The sequence below is a fragment of the Protopterus annectens genome, chromosome 4.part1 (genome assembly GCF_019279795.1).
Source record: "Protopterus annectens isolate FY-2018-M chromosome 4.part1, PAN1.0, whole genome shotgun sequence".
Lineage (NCBI taxonomy): Eukaryota > Metazoa > Chordata > Ceratodontiformes > Protopteridae > Protopterus > Protopterus annectens.
In genome coordinates, this window is record NC_056734.1 from 104,648,299 (window position 1) to 104,672,565 (window position 24,267).

The following is a 24,267-nucleotide window of genomic DNA, read 5'->3' on the forward strand; positions in this document are numbered from 1 at the left end:
ACTAGTGAGCAGTTTCCTGCTAGCTTCCTTATGAAGGGTGCCCGATAATTACCATCTTTACCTTTCTATCTTTTCTGTTTTTGCCTTACAACCTGGGTTTCTATGTGGCATCCGTGAAGTCACTTTCCAGAAGCTAGTAGAGTGCCTCCCCTGATGCCTTGTTCTTTGCTTGTGTGACAGCTCTTTTTGGTTAGCCAGCTAGTATTTCTTCTTAGCCAGCTCCATCGTTTGTATTGCCTGCATTTTCTGTACTCCTCCTTTCTTTTGACAACTTCCCGGACTTCTGCATTCCACCACTAGCTTTCCCTATGTATATTATTTTCACACCTGACTTGGCCGCACATCTGTTCTATACTCTTCATACATGCAGTCTGAGATGCTGACATTCCTCAACTCCACCCATTTCCTCTTTTTTCCAAGCTGCAGGAGCCCTGAAAATTTCATTCAACTTTTTTTGTTGTCTTTCCAGTCAACTTCCACATCTTCAGTCTAGTCTCTTTTGACCTTCAAGCCTTTTCTGACCACTGCTTGCAGCTGACTGTGGTCACCAGTGATTATGCAATCTCGGATTCTACCTCAATGCTCAGCTACCAAAGTTGCATGTTTGCCAGTCTTGTATGCGATCTTCTGGCTCTCCCTCCTGCTAAACCACATGCTAGAAATCATCAAAACATTTGCTAGACAGAAGATTAAAATGACCTAAACTTCTTTATTTGTGCTGCCCTGCTCATGTGAACCCGGGCAGTCCTCATATTCTGTTCCATCTGTCCCAATATGAGCAGTCTGAACCCCATTATCAAAACCAATCATGTTGCACTGCTTTATCTAGTAGGTCCTGCAAATGCTGCCTAAATGTACACTTTTCTCACCATCACAACCCTGCTATGGGGTACAGGCTGAGATTATGAATACTGCCCTATCATTACACTGAAATCCGACTGCCATAAACTTATCACTAATTTTGAGAACATCCCTCACCGTCTTCAGTACACTCTCCCTCCCCAAAACTCCTATTACATTTCTAGCTGGTCTTCCCCCTGAGTAGTTGGCACTGGTTCTCAAGACAAGTGTCCTTGCTGCACTGCCCTTCCTCTTGTCTCCTAGACAATTAGATGTCCAGCCTCCTCCTCATTACCATCAAATCACCCAGTTCCAAGCAGCATTTTGTCAGGTATTCTACACAGAGTGTTTAGCAGGCTGACTGGTTTTACATCCAGCTTTCTGTCAACAGAGCTGTCCTAGGTAACCCAAGCTGGCATGTGCAACTGTAACGGCCAGCCAGTACTTTACTGACATAGTGTTGCTGAGCACAAATAAGCCAGTAGAGGTACACGACCCCTCCCACCATTAGTATGGATCCCTGGCGTAGGTCAGGTCCTAAATCCACCCATGACCTGCAAATGCCCATGTCCATTTTTGGCAACATTAGGTGATTTGATCTTGTTGCCTAGAGACAATTTGTACACCGTCAAGTTGCTAACCATGACATGGCTGCACACAAATTCCATTTTTTTTCTATGAAATTTGTTCCCTTCCTTTTCAAAAGATCCCACCTCCAGTACTAGTCTCCTTTACAACATTTAGAACTTCCATTAAGTTTTATATAGATTCTGATTTCAATTTCATAGTAATTGTTTTTTTTTGGCAGACAATAACATTAAACTTAGAAGAGTCTTACAATGTCAAAAGGAATTCAGATCCTACAAGCCAGCTCAAAATAATTACTTCTTCAATTACAACCACTTACTCCTCCCCAGTTTCTGTCATTGTACTGTGCATGGAATTTTTAAAATCTGCCAACTCGTTAAATTCACAAAAAAATGTTCCCATTTACTTTTCCCTTCCCCATCACCCCTTAGGCATTTGCCACCAACCTCACAAAAATCCTGTGACATCTACCAAGTACAAAAATACCTATGCAAACACTTCCATGAAAAAAAATCAAAAATCTTCTGGACTTTTCTGCAACTTAAGAGCATTACCGATTTCTTCCTAGTGGTCTTTTGTAAACTGGCTTTCCATTATCACTTTTCCCAACCTCTTGCATCCTCCTTTAATTAATTCTTAAGGAACTGGGAGTATTGCTCTCACCTGAATTAGATCACCAGAAACATCAACAAGAAAGGAATGCTAGGGGAGGGATTATTGGAGTAAAGAGGTAATACTTCCAACTCTACAGACCCTTTGTCAAACGACACACTGAGTAAAATATACAGTTCTATAGGCCATAAGGGAAAATCATCAGACTGCTGGAAAAGCTTAAGAGGAAAGCTAGCAAAATTTCTATGGGATAGAGGTGAGCTAGATCTCTTACTGCGAGAGAGAGAGAGAGAGAGAGAGAGAGAGAGAGAGAGAGAGAGAGAGAGAAAGAAAGAAAGAAAGAAAGAGAAAGAAATGGGGCCATGATACTGGTGCACAAGATCTTATCAGGGAGAAGGGGGAAAGGAAAGAAGGAGGGGGTACAGAAGCAGCATGTTGTAGGGACTAACTAATCTCTATCTCTGAAAGCTTTTTTTCACAGACAGGGATGCAGGCTCATGGAACAGCCTACTAGAAACTGGGTTCAGACAAATAACCCACAGAAACATTCAAGAGGGCACAAGACTGTTAGAAAAAGGGTAAGGGGAAAGGTAGGGAAGGACCTGAGGAAGAACACAAGGCATTAAAATATCAAACTAGATAGGCTTATTGTCTCCTGCCAAGCAGATATCATATAATGGTGTAGTAAAATTCTCTGCAATGTTCTGCATCACTTATTATTACAGCAAAGTCATACAATGCTGCTGATGTTATAACTGAGATCAAGCAAAAATCTGGCTAAACATATAAGAAATTCTGGATCAGACAGCAAATCATGGTCACCTATTATAGGACAGTAATTTACTTCAGTTGTACAATCATTAAATGAGTTATTGGCTAAATGTTTATTAAACAGGTTGGGCTTTATTACATCAATCACACAGACAAGAAAGTTCAATGATTACTCAAGAAGATTGCAGAGACTGGCAAACAGGGGTCAAAACAATTTTCAGAACTCTAATGTCCACACACAACAGTATGAAGAGGAGGGAAACAACAGAACACACAAAACAATTATTAGATGTAAGTTTTTTTTTTTTTTAAAACAAGTTTATTGTTTTAACATATAAGAGAAATATCATAACAATTTTATACAAATAATTAAAAATAGGTATTATTATAATATTCAACAAAACAACTAAAGTATTTACAAAGACATCCACTACAATCAGATCAATTAATTAAACTAAAATACTGTGCTATTGAAATTAGAATTTTTTAACAAATTTTGTAAATTATCCCATACAATAAAATGTGATGTTTTTCTAGTTGTTCTCATTCTAATTGTGCTTATTTCCATATGACACATTATATTCATAACATTTTTAAATTCATTGAACGAAGGAGGTGTATCTGAAATCCAATTTCTAGTTATTATTTTCCTAGCCACTGCAAGGATAGACCATAACAAGGGAAGCTTAATCTTTTTAACACATTGAGGTACAGGTGTGTTGAATAATATAAGAGACTTAGAAATAATGAAATTATCTGTAAAAAGAGCCTGCAAAAATTCATTAATTGACTTCCTGCAAAAATTCATTAATTGACTTCCAGTATTCTTTCAACTTCATACAGTCATAAAACATATGAGCCCAGTCAGCATTAATTTCTACATTACATCTCTTACATAGATTATCTTTATTATTAATTTTATTCATCATCAAAGGTGTATAAAAAGATCTATGTAAAAATTTCCATGTATAAAGTCTCCAGACAATGGAAGATGTAGTTCTATAAGCAGATTCCAATATATATTGTTTATCTTGTTGAGTTGGTGGGTCCCCATTAATAGAGGTGAAATAATTCCAGTATGAATCTACATTGTAAAAAGTTTCTTGTCTGATAATTTTATGTATATATGAAAGTTTACCTTTATCAGAAACTTTATGCTGTAAATTTATTATCAAGTAATCAATCAGTTTTGGAATAGATTCTTTAACTGTTATAGACATTAGATCTATTCTATCAATGAGATGTTGTCTAAAGATCTGAACCTCTAACCAGCAAGTTTCTCTTAGATCAAATTCTTGTTTTAAGAAATCTAGATTTTTAACTTTATTATCAGATATCAGCTGATACCAGTACTTTAGATTATTATCTATAGCTAAATGAGCTCCTTCAGAAGTAGATGACATAAGCATACCCTGAGTATAAATTATAGGAATACAATAAAATTCCATTCCCTATACTTAGGGTGCATGAATATAAAGTTACGATAACTAATAATAATATTTAATGGGTAACAGACCATATGTTTAGGTGTAATAGGTGAAGTACAAAATTCCTTTAGCAACCACAACATGGAGTTATTTATAATCATATTTTTATGTGTTAAGGAGATTTTCATGAAGTGCATACTAATTAGCTCCCAATAATCTTTCCATTTTGCGACATATGACCGATCTATTAATAAAGTAATAACTTTTATAATAGAAGAGATAATATATAAATTAAAGTCTGGAAAAGAAATACCCCCTTGAGACCAGCTATTAGTATGTTTCTTTAATGCAATCCTAGGTCTATTAGGTGCCCATAAGAAATTTAACATTAGTGTATTCAGTTTCTTGATAGTTATTTTTGTAGGTGAAAGTATTACTGATTGTATTAAGTATAAAATCTTGGGGAATATTATCATTTTAATAATTGTAAGTCTCTCCTCCATAGTAAAAAACATATTATTCCAGGTATTAAAAGATTTTGTATATTAAGAAAACAGGTATTATAGTTATTATATATAATAGATTTAATATCTTTAGATAGTATTATACCTAAATAAGTTATCTGACCTGAGTTGGGTACATATTTAGTAAAATCACTAATGAGAGTATTTTTCGTGTATATATAGGTAGTATTTTAGTTTTTTCTTCATTGAATATTAAACCAGAAATACTTTTAAAATTCATCATTTTATCAAATAAAGACTGCATAGAAGAATTAGATCCTCCTGATGTAATTAGAACATCATCTGCAAAACGTTGAATTTTTGATGTTGTATTTTCTTCTATTTCAAAACCCTCTATGTCAGTACTGTTTCTAATCAAATTAGCCCAAGGCTCCATTACTAAAGTGAATAATAGTGGAGAAAGTGGACATCCTTGCTTTGTACCTTTAAGAATGGGTATTTTTTGTGAAACATATGTTCCTACCTTAATATAAGCCAGCGTTCCTTTGTATAAATGCTCAATTAAATTTACAAATGCATCAGAGAAATTTGTGCACTTCAGTAAGGTAAACAGTCCCAACTTACTGAATCAAATGCTGAACCTATATCAAGACTAATAAGTGTTAAATCTTTCTTTTTCCTATTTGCAAAATCAATTAATGTTAAAGTTCTTCTTATATTATCAAAAGTATTTCTATTTACAATGAAGCCCGTCTGATCTATGTCTATAATGCCGGGGATAATTGTCTTCAATCTATCAGCAAAAATACTCAAACATTTTATAATCAACATTAAGTAATGAGATGGGTCGATATGAAGAACATCTAGTTGGATCTTTATTAGGTTTTAAAATTGGTGAAATAAATGTATATTGCCAAGATGGGGGGGGTTATTAACTCAGTTTGGGCCAGAATAAAAACCTTATGTATTAATGAATATGTAGTTTTAGAAAGGATTTTATATATCTCTGGTATAATACCATCATTACCCGGTGCTTTGTTTGATTTAAGCTTATTTATTTGTGTAATAACTTCTGTATATGAAATACTCTTGTCCAATAGTTTAATCTGTTGTTTATTAAGCTTTTTATTCATGTGTGTGGTTATAAACTCCTTTATTTTATCTTTAGGTTCCATGTTAATGTTGTTATGGTTAATCTTGTGAAAGTGATTTCTAAATTCATCCAGTATTTCTGGTATACTAGAAACATTCTTCTTTTCCTTAGAGAAAAGATTTCTTTGATATGGTTTTGTTTATTCAATCTTTTGTTTTATTTTTAAGTCTATGTAAGTATTTGGGGCTTATTGAATAAGACAAAACTTGTATTCTCTAAAGTTATTTTAACTTTATGAGTTAAAATTTCTTTGTATTTCTCATTTAGTTTGTTTATTTCTTCAATAACTTTCTTGTCCATAATATTTTCTTTATTATTATGTTTATAAGAGTCTAGTTTACTTTGAATATCTAACAATTCCTTATCCCAAGATTTCCTTTTGTTATTATACCATCTGATACTTTGTCCATATAGATATGATTTTAAGGCATCCCAAACGTAGACAATGGAGACTTCAGGAGTATTATGTATGTCTAGAAAATGTTGTACTTCTGAAAGTATATATTCTTTATAGTCTTTTAGCTGAGTTAAGTATGCTGGTATCCTTTTGATCTGAACATTATGAGTATTTTTATCATGAATTCAAAACAATTGAGTTATGATCAGATATAGGACATGAAATGATTTTGGAATTAATTAAATCTGTTACCATCTGGTTAGAAATAAAGACCCTATCTATTTTTGAATAAGTTTTGTATCTGTTAGAAAAAAAGGTGTATGGTAATGATTTTGACTATCTGATTATTAATATCATTCAAATGATAAGAATTAGCAAAATCATTTAAATGTTTTGCATTAGATGTAATTCTTCTTTTCTTTATAGTGGTAGTATCACTTTCATGTAGTATACAATTAAAATCACCAGCTAAAATAATATCCCCTATAGAGAATGATATGATCTTATCAATATGATGTTTCACTGTATTAATACCAATTCCAAGTATCCAATATACATTAATTAAAGTGTAAGTCTTCCCATTAATTTGGATTGTAACCATACAAAACATTCCTTTGTCATCCTGATAAGACTTAATGGTTTTAGGAATGGGCATACTTTTATTCCATAAAATAGCCACTCCTCTTTTTTTCTGAGTGTGCTCTGAACTAACCAATACTGCATACTTATTAGTGGCTAGTTTATCAATATCTTTTTTTCAAGAGATGGGTTTCTTGCAGGAAGACTAGATTGGCCTTGTGTAGATTAATGTATCTTATTAGGCTTGCCCTTTTACACGGATTATTCAATCCATTAATGTTTAAAGAAATTCCTTTTAAAGATGTCATTTGGCATTTTTAAAACTCAAGAATCTTATGATCGAAATAACAAATAAGATAAATAATGTTACATCTCCTCTTTTAGGTGTACCTTTAAATATAGCTGTATTTATTAAATCTCTTATGGGATTTTGTATAGGATTCAATTTTGTTTGTAGTGACAATGAGTGTACAAAATATATTGTGGATGTCAAAACTATATACATATAACAATGAACAAGTGAAAATAATGTAAGGATTAAACCTTGCATCCCGCCTGGAGTTGAAAACTCCAACTTAGAGCAGTATTTACTACTCAAGTTAACCCCTACCCTAAGCAGCAGTACCTCAGCTACCACCTTATCAATTTAATACTAGTTATATTTAACTGAGGTTAACAGTTTTCAATTCAATTATCTATCAAGACAAAACTACACATTTGGTAAAACAGCATCATATAAACTAAAATAAACTTTTTTTTTCCCCCTTTTTCTTTCCTTTAAAAACTGTTCATACTATTATATAGATCTATGTAATATATAACACTTGAATTCTAATAGCATTCAAATAATCTTAATGTTAGAAATCAAGAGGAGAGAAAATTATGTTCTAACATTCATTTAAATCAAAAACTTTGGCTAATATGATTCAGACATTACATGCATTAAGATGCATCTATTTTCTGTCATGTGAATTCTATCAACAGCTTCCAAAAAATTCTTGAATTGTTTGTATATGAGCATTTACTTCATTATTGTCAATAGAGTAAAATATTGTATTCATAAAAATTATTATAAATCATATTGCATAGTTATGCAGATTCTCAGCAGAAACACCTGCGTTATTACCTAAAAAAAAAAAAAAAAAAAGCCATCACACACATAAACACAGACACACACACATACATATACACACACACATATACACACACACACACACACACATACATATACACATACACATATATACATAGATACACACACACACACACACACACACATATATATATATATCTGATCTCACTGAGTTGTGTGCTAGTAGAGCACTATCCTACTTGCTGTCCCTAGAATAAATCTGTCTGCTTTATACAAAATAATGCACAGCAAACACATATTAGTAACCAGATTTTACAATCATGCTAACCTACTGCTTTAAAATATATCACATGACATTTCTTCCAGAATAGAGTTATAAGATTATTTATGCTTGCCAATCAGATGAATTAAATGAGTTATAGTAAAGTATATGTTTAGAACACAAGTTTTTAACACAGATTATTATGCTACTGTTAAGTCGATTTTCAAAAACATTTAAATAAATGTTTCATTTTCTATGCCTTCTAAAATAAGATATTTACTTGCTACAAGAAACTACATCATCCAAACTCATCATAACTGGCATATTTTATGAATAGAGTATTTTTCCTGAATCTGTGGTGTGTCAGTGTGATAACCTTGTCAATGTTTATACTAACTGCTTTCAGTTTCTCTGTGAAAATTCTGTGAGTGAAGCTTCAGAGGAAACTCATGGACACTATGCATGAGACAGCCCACATCCCAGATTGTCTCCCTTAACATTTTGGCGGGAAACTTATTAAAACTTGTGGCAAACATTCATTTTGTCAATAGAGTAAAATATTGTATTCATAGAAATTATTATAAATCATATTGGATAGTTATGCAGATTCTCAGAAAAAAAAAGCCATCACACTCACACACATATATATATATATATATATATATATATATATATATATATATATATATCTGATCTCACTGAGTTGTGTGTTAGTAGAGCACTATCCTACTTGCTGTCCCTAGAATAAATCTGTCTGCTTTATACAAAATAATGCACAGCAAACACATATTGGTAACCAGATTTTACAATCATGCTAACCTACTGCTTTAAAATATATCACATGACATTTCTTCCAGAATAGAGTTATAAGATTATTTATGTTTGTCAATCAGATGAATTAAATGAGTTATAGTAAAGTATATGTTTGGAACACAAATTTTAACACAGATTATTATGCTGCTGTTAAGTAGATTTTCAAAAACATTTAAATAAATGTTTCATTTTTTATGCCTTCTAAAATAAGACATTTACTTACTACAAGAAACTACATCAATTTAAACTCATTATAACTGACATATTTTATGAACAGAGTATTTTTCCTGAATCTGTGGTGTGTCAGTGTGATAACCTTGTCAATGTTTATACTAACTGCTTTCAGTTTCTCTGTGAGAATTCTGTGATTTGAAGATTCTGAGGTAACTCAAGGACATTGTGCATAAGACAGCCCACATCCCAGATTGTCTCTCTTAACATTTTGGCGGGAAACTTATTAAAAACTAGTGACACATTCATTTAGCAGTGTAAATGCATCTAAACATGACAGAACCTCCACAATGTATTCCACAGATCATCACAGCCTCTATGCAAGTGAAATTAAACTCAAAATTACCAACAAGCAATAAAACTCAGCATTCTTCTCCCAACTCAATTTTCATACAAATCCTATTATTCACTGTGCCCACACAGTCTAAAGCATTTATATATATTAATAAAGAAAAGAAAAAGAGAGTAGAAAATAAAAGGGAGTGAGGCAGAAATAAAAAAATGTAAGAGAAAGCTGTAAGAAGTATATACAATGGAATGTTACTTACTGTTTATATTGATAGAGTTAAAAATAAAACATATTATTTACTCTTATTTAGTTCTGATTATTATTAGTTAAAGCATGACAGATTATTTACAAACAAGCATAAGCAGTATAATCAAGAAAGTATAATTAGAAATAGCATTTGAAGAACTTATAAACTTTTACAAGAAATAAATATGTTATTATTCTATTAATGATATTTTCATTACTGTTCTCTCCTGCCCTCCCCACCCTTTACCCACTACATAATCTAAATAGAATGTGACTGTTTAAACAAAGAAAATAATAACAGAAGAAGGAAAAAAAAGGTAAAGATAAAAAATGTATCAAATTACTAACCTTACTTTTTCAGAAAGAAAACAAATCGAGTCACAGCCTGCCATTAAATCCTCAGGCATTTTGACTGGTTATGAAACAAAACATTTCTTTGCACATAGAGAATAACTTTGATTAAATCTTTTCCAAAATATTTGTGGCTTTCTGGAAATGCAGGAACTATATTCAAAAAGATTAATAATGAACTAAAATGATGAGAGAGAAAAAAAACATATAACAAATCATTTGTTTTTAGTCTCTTCTTCTTCTCTGAAGTCTTCCAGGAAGCTTCAGTTGCCAATCTCTTTAATGAAGAACTAGCCCATTCCATTTCTTCTATTTTATCCAAAATCCTTTTTCTTTGACAAACAGTAAAGCAGAGTCTAAATCATCAAGACCTTAGGACCATCAGGAAGGAAGATTTTAAGCTTGGCAGGAAACAGAAGGTATGTTTTAAACTGTGCTTTTTTAAGCTCCCTTATTAGTGGCAGAAAAACTTTTCTTTTAGCAATTACCATGGAAGAATAGTCATTGTCAAAACGCACAGTTGTCTCATTAAACTTAACAGGAGCTTTAGCCCAAGCAGATTTAAGAACCATCTCTTTATCAAAAGATGATAGAAATCTAACTATAACTGATCTAGGATAGTTTTTGTTAGAGTTAGTATTAGCTATAGATCTATGTGCTAGATACCAAAAGAGAATGCTTCTGGTAAATCTAAAGTTTTAGGGAGCCATGTTGTTAAAAAAGAAGTAATATTGTTACCTTCAATATTTTCTGGCAGTCCAAAAATCCTAATGTTATTGTGCCTAGATCTATTTTCCAGGTCATCCAGCTTTGTTTGTAAATGTGTATTTTGTTTCAGCAGAAACTCAATGTTGATTTCCTGTTCTTGTATTTTATTTTCCATGTCATTCACAGCTTCTTCTATGCCTGTCATCTGGATCTTCTGTTGTTGCAGTTCCATATGTAACAAGTCTATTTGTTTTGTAGTTTTTTCTATGAAAGTGTCTATTTTAGTATCCATTTTATCCATCTTAGCAGTAAGTTGCTGGACTATAATTATCAGAGACTGAAGTTCTTTCTTGATGCTGGAGTCTTGAGAATTTGTCTTACTGGAACTCATTTCAGACTGATAAACTGACAGGAAAATTTCCAAAGTAATTTCTGACAGGAATATTATTAAGATTTCCTTTCTTTTTTAGATATAGTTCAAGAACTATATAAAACAAACATATTTAGAAAGAAAATTACTTCAAGAATTAATTTTTTAAGTAATTAATTCCTGTCAATGTAATGAAATTGGTGGAGCTGAAGAAATCTGCTGCTATCCTGTGTTCATCCTTGGCCACGCCCCCCATTAGATGTAAGTTTTGATTTCATTTGCCAATAAATACCTCAATGGATCATAAAGACTGTGAGAGTGTGGTGAAGGTCACCCACCAATTATTTACTTCATAGATGTGGAAATTGGGGTAGACCACCACAAATTCTTTTTAAAGGGGGTTCAATTTTATACCATCTAAAAGAGCAAATGTAGAGCAAATGTTGTTAGATCTGAAATTGTTTATCTGTAAATTGTACTTTCGGGTATTGTTTGACGGTGTGGAAGGATTACATCCAAACACTTGTAGTTTGAAGAGGAAAAGTACAGCAAACCTCCCCTTACACCCCATGATTGCCATTTACAAAAACTATGTGAGAAATATAAGCTTTCCTAGACTCCAAGAAAAAGATTTTACAATATTTCAAAAGAAGAGAAGTGCTTATTGGATGAAATAATAAACAACAGTAATCTTATATGTACGAAACCAGATAAGGGAGGGGGTCTGGTCTTTACAGAACAGGAAGACTACATTAGGAGACTCATGAAATTATTACAGGATGACAGTGTATAGAATTGTTTTGTTGAATGAAATCAGTGTGGCATACAGAAGTATTAAGATAGTGCTAGACAAACTGTTATTATTTGACAGTATTCCACAAAGTTTATATGATTTTTTTTATATGGAGAACATCCTATTGTGCCAAAAATCTTTGGAATCCCAAAGACACATTCAGATAAGCTGGACCCCCCTTTCAGACTGGTAGCTGCAGTTCAGGGTTCAATTACAGAACCACTGACAAAATATGTAGAGTTAAAACTAAAGAAAGTACTCAAATTTCCTCATGTTATCTGAGACCCATGGGATTTACTTGCTAAAATAAGGAAAATTCAATCACGGAATGACTTTATTTTGGCCACTTGTGATATACAAAAAGTTTATTCACAGTCATCCTGCAAGAAGTGGGGTTGGAATGGTTTGAAGAAGTGGTGATGGAGTACGGAGGTCTTCCTTACAGTGAAAATAAACTGGTGGTTGAATTTATGAATATAGTCTTGGAAAACAATTTTTTGTTATTCAAGGGGGAATATTTCAAGCAAATATCAGGTGTTGCTATGGGGTCAGCATGCACCCCATTATTTGCCAACATTTTTATTTATTTATTTTACATTTGTTAACCGGGTTAGTCTGGCTGATTTTCAGCAGTGACCTGGGGAGAAAAGCTCATCAAGACTAGAAAACAATTTATTAAATTTTAGTAGCATAGTAGTAACAATCAGCTATAGGATCTTACAAGTAGAGACCTGTAGAGAAAAAAGCTCCTCAGGCAATTGAATTATACAGAGTATTAACAATTGGCAGACAAGTATGTGAATTGTTACAAACAAGGTTTTAAACAATTAGCAGAAGAAAATGTGACTAGTTACAATATTATTTAATACAAAAAACGCACACCCAGCCACCGGAGCACAGAACCAGCGCGAAAATATTGAATAACACACCAAACTGCATAAAATGCTGGTATCTGTGTGGCAAAAAATTATCCAGATGATAGTAGAATAAAAATGGTCAAGGATACTGTTCAATAGTATTAATTGTTCCGTTTAATCTCATGTAAGTAAGCGCTTTCACCCGTAGGCTTCTTCAGACTTATACATTACATAGCAACCCCTTAACATTTAAATAACCCACCAAGTGATTTCATTGGATGATTACACAAAATGCATTAATCAAAAAATGATTTGATGTAAAGCGCAACTATTATAACATCAGAACAAACGTATAAACATTGGAACATTAAATCATTAAAAGATATATATCTAAAAGCATATATGTGTAAATATATTTATCAAAGCACATAAAAACATATAAACAGAGCACATAAAAACATAAATAAACGCCCAACTTAGAACTAAGCCGAGACCTATACCTTCCGTATGAGTCTCCTAAAATGACAAAATACAGATTAAGCCCTGTTTAAGAAATGTTAAGGGGTTGCTATGTAATGTACAAGTCTGAAGAAGCCTACGGGTGAAAGCGCTTACTTACATGTGATTAAAAGGAACAATTAATACCATTGAACAGTTTCCATGACCATTTTTATTCTACTATCATCTGGATAATTTTTTACAATATTATTTAAGCTGCTTAGAGCAAAATGAGTTAATAGTTAGGCAGATGCTTATTTTAAGCGGGTAGGATCTAGTTGTATAGGAGTTTGGAAACAAGAAAGGAAAATAAGAATGGCTAGTAGGAGATGTAGAGGAGGTAGAGTATAGGAGACAGGTAGGTTGTTTTGAGTCTGTAAGAATTAAGAGTGGTTGGAGACAGAGGAAGGGAAGAGGTAGAAGAAGCAGGGGAATAGTGTCAGAGGTACATTAAAAGTGAGGTGGTGAAATAGTTGAAAGGATGGTGGTTTCAGGGTGGTTGGCTACAGTGGCAAGACCACTTTGTTTTTAGGTATTTCCTTGTGGCTAATTTGAAACTTTTGCTATGCTGGAGGGATTTTATTTCCAAGGGGAGTTGCTTCCAGGATGTAGCTGGGTTATAGTTAGAGGAGGCAGCCTATTTTGGTTTTGGGTTTGTAGATGTCTAACAATTCTTGATTTCAGCTCCGTGGCATCCTAGTAGGGGAATATTTGGATATGATAGTGGAGAGGCTGGGGCAGAAGGAGTGTAGATAGAGGATAGTGTGGATGATTTGTAATTGGTATAGTTGGAGCAGCTGAGGGAATTCTAGCCAGTCTAGTTGCTGTAGTGCTAAGCAGTGGCGTGACTTGTAGGTTTGGTTAGCTGCAAATCTGGCAATCTTATTATAGGTAGTTTCAAGCTTGCTAATAAGTGCAGATTTTAGGTTTGTGATCATGTGGCAGCTGTACAGGAGTTTTGGGAGTAATAAAGCTTGGGAGAGAGTTATTTGGGCAGTGTTAGTTAAGTATTCCTTACTACAGAAAAGGTATCCAAGTTTCTGATGAGTTCTTTTTACAGAGTTAGTAATATGGAGATCAAGCTTAAGCTGATCATCTATTGTAACACCTAGCAATTTAGTACTAAATTCAGCAGAGATGATAGTGTTGTTGCAGGATAAGATGGTAAATGTACTTTCGAGTGTGGTGATGTTTTAGGGAGGAAGAGTAGGAGCTTAGTTTTTTTGGATTAAGTATTAGTTTGTTATCACTAAGCCAAGTCTCAATGGTGTGGAAGGATGCCTGTGTAGTTGAGTGGAGGTCAGTTGGGTTATCAGCAATGGTTATAACAGTTGAGTCATCAGCATATTGCACAAGAGATGACTGGGGGCAAGAGGAGTAGAGCACGTTGGTGAAAATATTAAAGAGTAGTGGTCCAAGTGTGGACCCTTGGGGGACTCCCATTTGTACAGTGAGAGGGGAGGATAGTGCAGAGAGCCATTTAACTGATTGCTGGCGGGTAGAGAGATAGCTGAAGAACCAGGAGATAAGTAGGGGGAGAGAAATGTAAGTTAGTGAGTTTATCTAGGAGTGGGTGAGAGAGAGAGAGAGTGTCAAAGGCTTTAGAAAGGTCAAGGAATAGGCATGAGACAAGTTTGTTATCACGAGCTAGTGAGACTATGTTGATGAATGATATGAGTGCAGTAGTTGTACTATGCTTGGGACGAAAACCATGCTGTGTGGGTGTGAGAAGGTTTTCCTGGTAACGGTAGTGCATTACCTGCTTGTGAATGCATTTCTCTAGGATTTTTGAGAGTGGAGAGAGTATGGCAATTGGTCTTAAGTTGGATATGTCTGAGGAGTTGCCCCCTTTGTGAATGGGTAGAGTAAAGAAATTCTTCCATACAGTGGGGACATAGGATTCAGAAATGGATCGATTGATTAAGATAGATACAGGATAGGCAAGAGGTTCAGAAGCAATCTGCAGGAAGTAAGAGGGTAGCTTGTCAACAGATGGGAAGCAAGGTTTAAGTTTAGAGAGTAATGACTTTACATAGTTAGTTGATACTGCTTTTAGAGAGAAGGAGTTAGGAGGGTTTGGAAGAGGTACAGAGTTTGTGGGGGTGCTAGTGTTGTTTCGGGGGGGGGGATTTATTATGGAGGTTATTGAGTTTATAAAATGACTGTTAAATTTGTTGGCTATGTCTTCAGGTGTTCGATTGGGACATGGGTTAGGAGAGGAAGGGTTTCCTGGATGAAGAGTCTGTTTAGCAGAGCTCCAGAATTACTTTAGGTCTGATTTAAGAGTAGAGGGAAGATTGGCATAGAAGTTTATTTTGTCATAATGGATGATTTTGTTTATTTTATTTCTGAGTTATTTATATTTCTGAAAAAGAGAAGGGGTCCTAGCTTTAGTCCCCATTTTCCAAATCCTATCCTGGTCTTTCATGAGGGTTCTGGCAGATTTAGTGAGCCAGAGAACAGGATTAGATTTGATTCTAATCGTGCGAAGAGGAACAAGGGAGTTAAAAATGCTCAGGAATGTAGTGTTGAAGGAGTGGACAGCTTCATCTAAAGGAAGGGTGGTGAGGTAAGACCAGTACATTTTGGAGAGTTGGTGAATAAAGGGGTTAGGACAGAAATGAGAAAGTGAGCAGGTGGTAATAAATTTGTTAGGTTTGGTAAGGTGGGGAGTATGTCTGGTAACTGTTATAGGGCAGTGGTCACTGAGGGCATTTGGAAGGGTTTAGAAGTTATGATATTTTTGAGGGTGGGAGACCAATATCCAGTCAAGAAGAGAGCTAGGTAGGTGAGATTTATTAATGTAGGTTGGGGTTGTGATTAGCTGCTCAAACCCATGTAGGTTTATACAGGAAGTAGTGTTGGGAGCTTGTATTGTAAGCCAATCAATATTTACATCTCCCGGTATATTTATTTCATTGTGGATGGTATGTGAGAGGTGAGATAGGATGTTCTCAATTATCACCAGGGGGAATTATAGATTGCTGCTACAGTTAAGGTGTTGAAACTGTTAGGTTTGAAGTTGGTCAGTAGGAGTTCAGCTGGTGAGGAGGAGGGTAAGTCTAGTGTGGGACTGATTTGGGACAGACAATTGGAGTAGAGTATGGAGACTCCTCCTTTTCTTTTAGGTCGATCTAATCTATGGATATTATAGCCAGGAGGGATGATTTCACTGTCCAGATGGTGTGGTTTTAACCATGTTTCAGTTAGGGTAACTATGTCAGGAGTATAGTTAGCTATCCAAGCATGGAGTTCTTGAACTTTATTTACACTGATATAGCAGAATTGTGATTTGGAGGGTTTGGCAGGTTTAGATACAGGGGGGTTATTGTTCAGGGTAGTGTCTGTAGGGCCTGGGTTAGGATGAATGTCACCAGATAGAAGTAGACATTTGTAAGGGGGTTTTAATTTGAGTAAGTAGACTTTTATTTTAAGGGGGGGATATTTTTATTTTAGGAATGGGAGTGGTGAAGGGAAGGATGGAGGGACAAATTAGTAGATAGGGCTGTGGTACAGTACTTGAGTGGTGCTTTTTTTTAAGATGGGAACTTGGTTAAACAGTGGAAATCTAAAGACTGACCTAACATGTGGGTTATTACAGACATCTGGATGACCTCCTGTTGGTGTGGGAAGGTTCAAACGAAGAACTGCTGGAATTTATTGACTGTCTACAAAATAGTACCAACTTTCTTAAGTTTACGGCTACCATTGATTTTGTACAGGTGAATTTTTTGGATCAGGTTGATCAACAACAACCAGGAGTTGTGAACTATGCAGATATATAGACGGCCTACATTTTGTAATACATTTTTTTCATAAAAGATTTGTCATCGCCTCCATCAAAAGAAGGGGATAGTTAGGAGTCAATTTATCCGTATTTCAAGGCTTACCTCTGATGAGGATGATTGTAATAAACAGTTTGATGAGCTCACGTTAATGTTTTTGGAACGTGAATATCCCACCAGTTTACTTAACCAAGTTTGTGATGATATTTGGGCTGCTGGGATGGACAGATATGGGCCCATTATTAGGACCGGCCATGCAGCAAGGACGAATGACAACAAGGGTGCTTTCAATACAACCAGTATGATCTTGTATATCTCTTGCATCCAAGGAATAATGCAACAAGTTCTTTGTAAGAACTGGTCCTTGTTTTTGTGTGATGACCATCTGAGGGGAAACCCTTCCTGCAAGACCAAATATTGTTTTTAAAAACAAACCCAATTTAATAAATATTTTGGAAAGATCAAGGAATGGGGATGTCATGCTAAAAGCAATGGTGAGATGTAAGCAGTGTAAATATTGTCCCTATATATATGCTGAATCACTCCACATACACTTTTCCAAATTATTAATGAGTGTAAATAGGGGTAGATTTAAGTGCCAGTCAGCCAGTGTGTTATACCTGACTATCTGTCAGACCTGCAGGGCTTATTACATTGGAAAGAACAAGAACTCTCTTAGAAAAAGAGGATTTATCAGCACCTCTATAGCAGTGGTGCACAACTTTTTTATGGAGAGGGCCACTACACAAATTCTTAATGCATCTGTGGGCCACCTCAAAACATAGTAAGTCGTTACCAGCTAACAACAGGTACAAAAGTGACTGGCATTTTTACTTAGGACAGCAGTCAAGGAATTGCCTGTTTTCTAAATCAACTTTGCATTTAACTTTATTCTGGCTTGCAGCCATGATTTATTACAAACTTTTACAGAAAGGTACTACTGTTTACAGACTGCAAGTTATAAACAACAAAGAATAGTTACTTCCATGGCTAAAATTAGAGGTGTGTGCAACTGCAGTCAATTAGGTAAGTAAGCACGTGCTGGAAAGCTTGCATGACTGGAGTAAGGCATAGCATTTTTTCACTTCTTTTAAAAATTTTTGGTTACTCTCTGGGGGCCGGACGGTGTTGCGTCGAGGGCCAGATTTGGCCCCGGGGCTGGACGTTGTGCACCACTGCTCTATAGCATACATAAACAAGATACAGACAATGCACCGGCTAAACATTCTTTTTTTTTTTTTTTTAGAAATAGAAATAGATTCATACTAGGCTAACTGCCCTTGTGGGCCATTTTAAGCCTAGCCAATTGCCCCATGTGTGGATCAAACCCTGCACCTTGTGTCTGCAAGGTAAACACCTTAACCATTATGCCATCCTCCCCCCCATTATTGTGGAGGTTTTAGGAAATTCTCCTTTTGCATTTTGGAGCAGGTGCGAGTAAATGCCTTCTCAGGAGATTGGCAGAATCATGTTACAACGAGAGATGTACTGGCAATTAAAATTAAACACTGTTAATCCCTCAGGTCTGAATGATTTATTTCCATTCACAGTGAATTAAAAAGAACAGCCTCACGTGTTTAACATTTGTTTTACAATTTTATATTTGCATTACTTTTATTTATGAAAAAACTGTCAGAACCAAACAGTTCACAATGGGTGTGATGAGTTAAATGACGATTTATACATTTTTAATGGTGACTGGTTTAAAATGGAGGTGGGGACAATGATGGTAGTTTCACTGAAGTTTTAAATGGGGTAGTTTTGGTTCGGAGGATGTCTAGCTGAAAGACGAAAGTGCTTAACCGAAGTTATCCCTGAAGTTTTTGTTTTATTAGAATAAAGTATTTTACTCTGGAATTGTGGCTTCCTGGAACACTTATTTTTAATGTTTATTCACATTTGTTTCTGTCATTGAAACTTGCTATCATTTTTTTTGTTCGTGTTTTTTTTTTTTTTTTAACTGTACAATAAAAAATAAATAAGAACAATTTGCACGTGAGATTTATTTTTTCTTAGTTTAGCTTTTTCATAGCTTAAAGATTATGTTTGCTCATTATTTTTGTTGTAGTTCTCATGTCATTGTTATATTACTTGTGTGACACCAGGGAAATACTGCCAGTCCAGCTATCTGGAATTTTGTAAATATTTACATGTCACCTGAAAATATCAATATGATTTATATAGAAATGTGACACTGCCAGCCCAGCTAAATGGAATTTTGTAAATAATCATATGTCATTTGTGAATAGTAATACGATTCATATGCTTGTCCTACAAATTTTAAGCGAACTGTAAGTTATGCACTGAGCTTCAAGAATGTAACCACAGTGTACCCTACTGGAAAAGAACAGAAATGTATATAAACTATATACCTGTGCAAATGTATATTTAAATAGTAGAAGCTGGAACATACAGAGTTAATTTACAAAACTTCAAGAAAATAAGTGGATTGTTTTACAATTCTGATATCTCTCAGATTCAGCTCAGTGCAGACACAATGTCTACAGCTAGAGGTTTTTCTATTGTCTTAAAACAGAAATAATTACTAGGTATCAAATGTAAAAGTATTAATTATTTTTACAACGTCCATGTTCTGCAAACTTCTGAGAGATATGCGCTTCTAACACAGAGGTGTTAGTCTCTGTTAGCTTGGGAACTGAATGCAGGTGACAAAGAGTGATGTTATCATAGCTAACCCAGCGGTAATGTGTATTATTAATTTAAGAACCATCTCAGAAAGCGAGTCTGTGCATTTTGCATCTTGTCTTGGATCTAGAAACATCCACTCATCATCAGCACTACATTTGCCTTTGTCTGTAAGTAAGTTATTTAGGGCATAGTATCTTTTTAGATATAGATAGGAATATAGCAAAGATTAGTTTAAATGTTTTCTGTATGTATTTCAGACTGTCCTGTAATATTGTTTTAAAATATTTCCTGCGATTCACAACTCTGCAGTTACTGTGTTGTCTGAGTATTAACTTGTTCTTTTATTATTTATTATTAAATATATTAACTCTTTTAATTGTGGCTGATTTGTTTAGAAATATTTAAGCTCTTAGTGTACTTGCATATGTATTTGGTGACACACTCCAACAGCCTTAGTTTTGGTCACACTTACCATTTGGATAATAGTAACATTACACAGTAGGATTGGAAACCCTTTGGTAAGGGCCTTATAGTAGTGGAGACGCAAGGGTGGCTGGAGGCAGCTGGTACTACCTTATAGTCTGGGCAGAAGGAGGCATAGCTAGTAAACCTGTGCCAGCCTTTCCCAGGTGTGTGTGTCCGCTACTTAGGCAGGGACATGAATCAATAGTTGGACAGAGAGGGTGCTGGAGGTCTTAGCTTGGCCACTCAGCTGAGATCTTAACTCTATAGCTATGACAGTGGGGAGTCTTATAGAGGATCTGGAGAAAGAGGGAAAAACCAGCCCCAGACTGACTATGATCGGTGTGTGCTCTTAAGAGAAACTGTACTTTACTGTGTGTGTGTACTTGTCATCCTCTCAATGTGTACGTCTCTCACTGGTGCTAGTGGTGAGGATACAGGCTCCTTGATTACTGGGCCAGTGCAGGGGCATCACAATCCGCATCAGTAATATTTCTCATTGGGACAGCAACCAGTCATCCTGCACATTATATTCCAAGATGGATGGCAACAACTCTACTTTTTGGACAATATAAACTCTAATCTTAATAAAATAACAATAGTTTACATTTAGCACTATCAAAGACTGAGGTCTAGGAATTGACTAATGAACTAGCAGTGTTAAGAACAGTGACTTCCTTACTTCAGGAATGAGGAGGGGGAATAGTACATGCTGTGTACCCTCGCATTCCTACCCTACATTTTTCAACCAGACTGAAAGTTCAACCCATTAAGGGAAAAACAGACAAACCTTGAACTAAGGGGCAAATCTCTCTCTCATACATATTAACTTTCTCCATGGCCAAATGAGTGACCATGGAGAAGAAGACAATGCACACTAAATCACTGACAGTCCACAGGGAGAATACTAAGCACTCAGTAATTTGTATGGGAAACAGAAATCTACAATTTCAGCATTTGCAAATTTACATAACTGCAGAATTTTTAAGTTTGGCTAACATTCATACACCATGATTATTCTCTTCATCATGTTCTCCATTGTGGTCACAAAGCACCCTGCAACTATACAGTCCCTCTGATAGTTAGGAAAAAAGATCAGGATTTGAGGACGTTGGCTCTCTAGTTTGAAGTACAATGATCTTTATGCAGAACATCTAACATATTCATTTTGAAATTACTTTACAATGTCACAAAACAAATTTGATGTATGAAATAAACACCTACTTATTTCCACTTGTTAACCTGCTAAGTGGGCAGGGCTACTGATCACTTCAACTGTGACTCATGTCTTTCATTTACGACAAAGACCTTCTGCATACAGAGCACTGCCAAAAATCCAACAATGATGATTGTTTAGAATAGGACACACCGTCTCACTTTGCTCAGGTGTGGGCAGTGCCGACTTGACTGACACCCTGATAGGGGCTGTCAGATAAGTGTTTGACACTTCTGTATAATTATTCTTTACTTAGAATGTTACACTATAAAAAAATGGAAACTCTAACGGACATTACTGACAATGCTGCATAGTTTTAACTGCCTTGCAGTGCTTCAGGGGGGTACAGGGGATGTTAGCCCCCCCCCCCAAGGAAGCTAGGCTATTTTTCAGCTCATCCTCTTAAAAAATGATTTGCAAGAACATGTATTACTTGAAAAATAAGGTGGTATGACATTATAAGGTCCACCCATGTCACACCAGGGGCAGTGTTTGCTACTGTGATCCTGGTGTGTCCTCATATAAACAATCAACACTAACTCACACTTCTATATTTACAGGGAATGTAAAAACTGCTCACCTGTCTGTTCAGTAACCTTGAACCGTTTACTCTGATGCACCACTGATATATCCTCATAATCCGGATCCTTATCTTCTAGTTCTCTCTTTATTCCAGACATTCTCTTATTCTTCTATCTCTTCTTCCTTGTTTTCTGAAAATGAAAAAAGATGATACTAAAGAAAGTGCACACTAAAGTGAACAAAATGCACCCTTGCTTAACATACCACTCAACTGTCCCTGATTTTCAGGGACATTCCAGACTTTGACTCAAATTTTACATCTGCCCCTCTTAAAATTGGTGACTGTTGGAGAAAATGTGATGAAATGCATTTAATAAATAATAACAGCAACTGAAGTTATAGTATTCTTTTAGTTCAGAAAATGTACATTAATTCGCATTCTCTTATTCTGTCAATGTCTCAAGTTAATAGTGCTAACGTTTTAAAAGTGTCCCTGATTTGGCTGAGATTTGTCCCCGATTGGTTGAGAGTACCGGTCTTAGTTCCAACCATAACCACCTCGTTGAAAGCATCTCATGATCTGCTACAGGGAAAAAAAAACTAACAAAGCTAAGCAAGTGACCCATCTTTTAAAAAAAATGCATTTATTTAATCTCTAGTAAAGGAACAAGTGGCTAGCTCCAATATTTGTACTACACAAGTCATAACACCCCCAACACAATAGAAGAGACCTTATTATAAATGGCATTCTGGCACAAGTATAGCCCACAACTTCAATAAATATGCAGTTTTGCAGCATTAGCCACTCTGTCTCTTCAAACTATACAACCGATAAAGTCTACATTGTTTTACCCATATGCAATTTCTACTTCGGTTCCACTAGCTAAATGGGATTTACCAAGGCAACAGTGCATGCGTGCATAAGTAAATAAATGTTAACCACCTTTTTTGGAGAGCAATGCCCTCTGGGCTAACTCTACTCTTCCTATTCGTTTCTTTAGTCCTTATGTGTCGATCCCCATATTAAAAAATACATCAACAGGAATCAGAAGAACTAATTCCAACTGTTTTTTATCACTAACCACGTTCTATTGTAACTGCTAGATAGGCATAAAGTGCATCCCGCGATCGGGAAACAGCAGCAGTTGTCGCCCTTTTGGTCACGTCACAGCTACTGTTAAAAATAAGGTGCTTTTTTATTCCCCGCCCTCATGTTGACATCAGGGCAACCAAACATTGAGCGGTGCCGCCCACAATGAGATGCCGGCAATGCTAGTCTCTGTTACAATCCTAGTGCTTAAAAACATAAAAGAGACAGTGTAGGAACTTTGTCTGATAGATTGTGTTATACTGGGAGTTTATTTTTCTAACGTACCTTCTACATTTTGGTGGGTTGTGGCTAGATTCCCTTGGCTGAAGGGACCGACCCATTTTGGTGGCCAGCGGGTTTTGTATCTTTTTTTTTTCAACAGGTAATAGTACTCTGCTGGGATCGCTGTTGTTGCATATGTATTAAATATTGTTTACTTAGACATCACTGTTTTATCTTTGTACTCCAAAGGTACTTTGGGGGATTGCCGTTGCTGTTAGTTAAAAAAAAAAAAAGATAAATTCGTGTTCGCCAGCCGGCGTTGAGAACCCTAACTGTAGATTATTAACACTATTGCAGTGGCGCCCCGATTCCATGCGTAAAAAATGGGAAAAGAGGTAAGGGATTGCGGGCGTTAATTCGTGATTGTTGTTTTAAAACTTTATTTTCCGTTGCTTATATTTTTAATTTACCTGAAGAATGTATTAAACAAATGATACAGGTAGCAAATTGCTGAACTTGTCTGTCGAAACGTGACCATGAACTGCACTGCACCGTTTCCACAACGTGGTTTAAGCTGACTAATGCATACACCTCAAGTGTACCTCATGAGGAATTTTCCTCATCTTGGATGTTAGACACCAATGTTCCTCACAGTTCCACGTAAAACACATTTATCACAATCTGTGAGTCTTACATAGCTCTCAACCAATCGGGGACAAATCTCAACGTAATTGGGGACAAATCCACAAATAATCAGGGACATTTTTAAAATATAAGTATTATTAACTTGAGAAATTGATAGAATAAGAGAATGTGAATTAATATACAGTTTCTGAAGTAAAAGAAGTCTGTAGCTCTAATAATTGTAATTATTTATTAAGTACAATTTACCACCTTTTGTCCAAAATTCAGTTGTAGGAGGGATTAAGAGGGACATAGCTAAAATGAGTCAAAATCAGGGACAGCTGAGAGGTAGTCT

General features: G+C 35.4%; 1 protein-coding gene across 3 annotated transcripts in view; it reads right to left on the reverse strand.

Annotated features, from left to right (window-relative positions):
* Positions 1–23,152, reverse strand: part of YEATS2 (YEATS domain containing 2) — a 1,703,429-nt gene extending 1,680,277 nt beyond the window's left edge. For all 3 annotated transcript variants that reach the window (XM_044070010.1, XM_044070009.1, XM_044070008.1), the window contains exons 1-2: positions 22,920–23,152; positions 22,035–22,167 (exon numbers count right to left, since the gene is read on the reverse strand). In XM_044070010.1, coding sequence (XP_043925945.1) covers positions 22,035–22,134 — 100 coding nt within the window. In that variant the 5' untranslated portion in view covers positions 22,135–22,167; positions 22,920–23,152. The remainder of the gene's footprint in view (positions 1–22,034; positions 22,168–22,919) is intronic.
* Between the last annotated feature and the right edge of the window lie 1,115 nt (positions 23,153–24,267).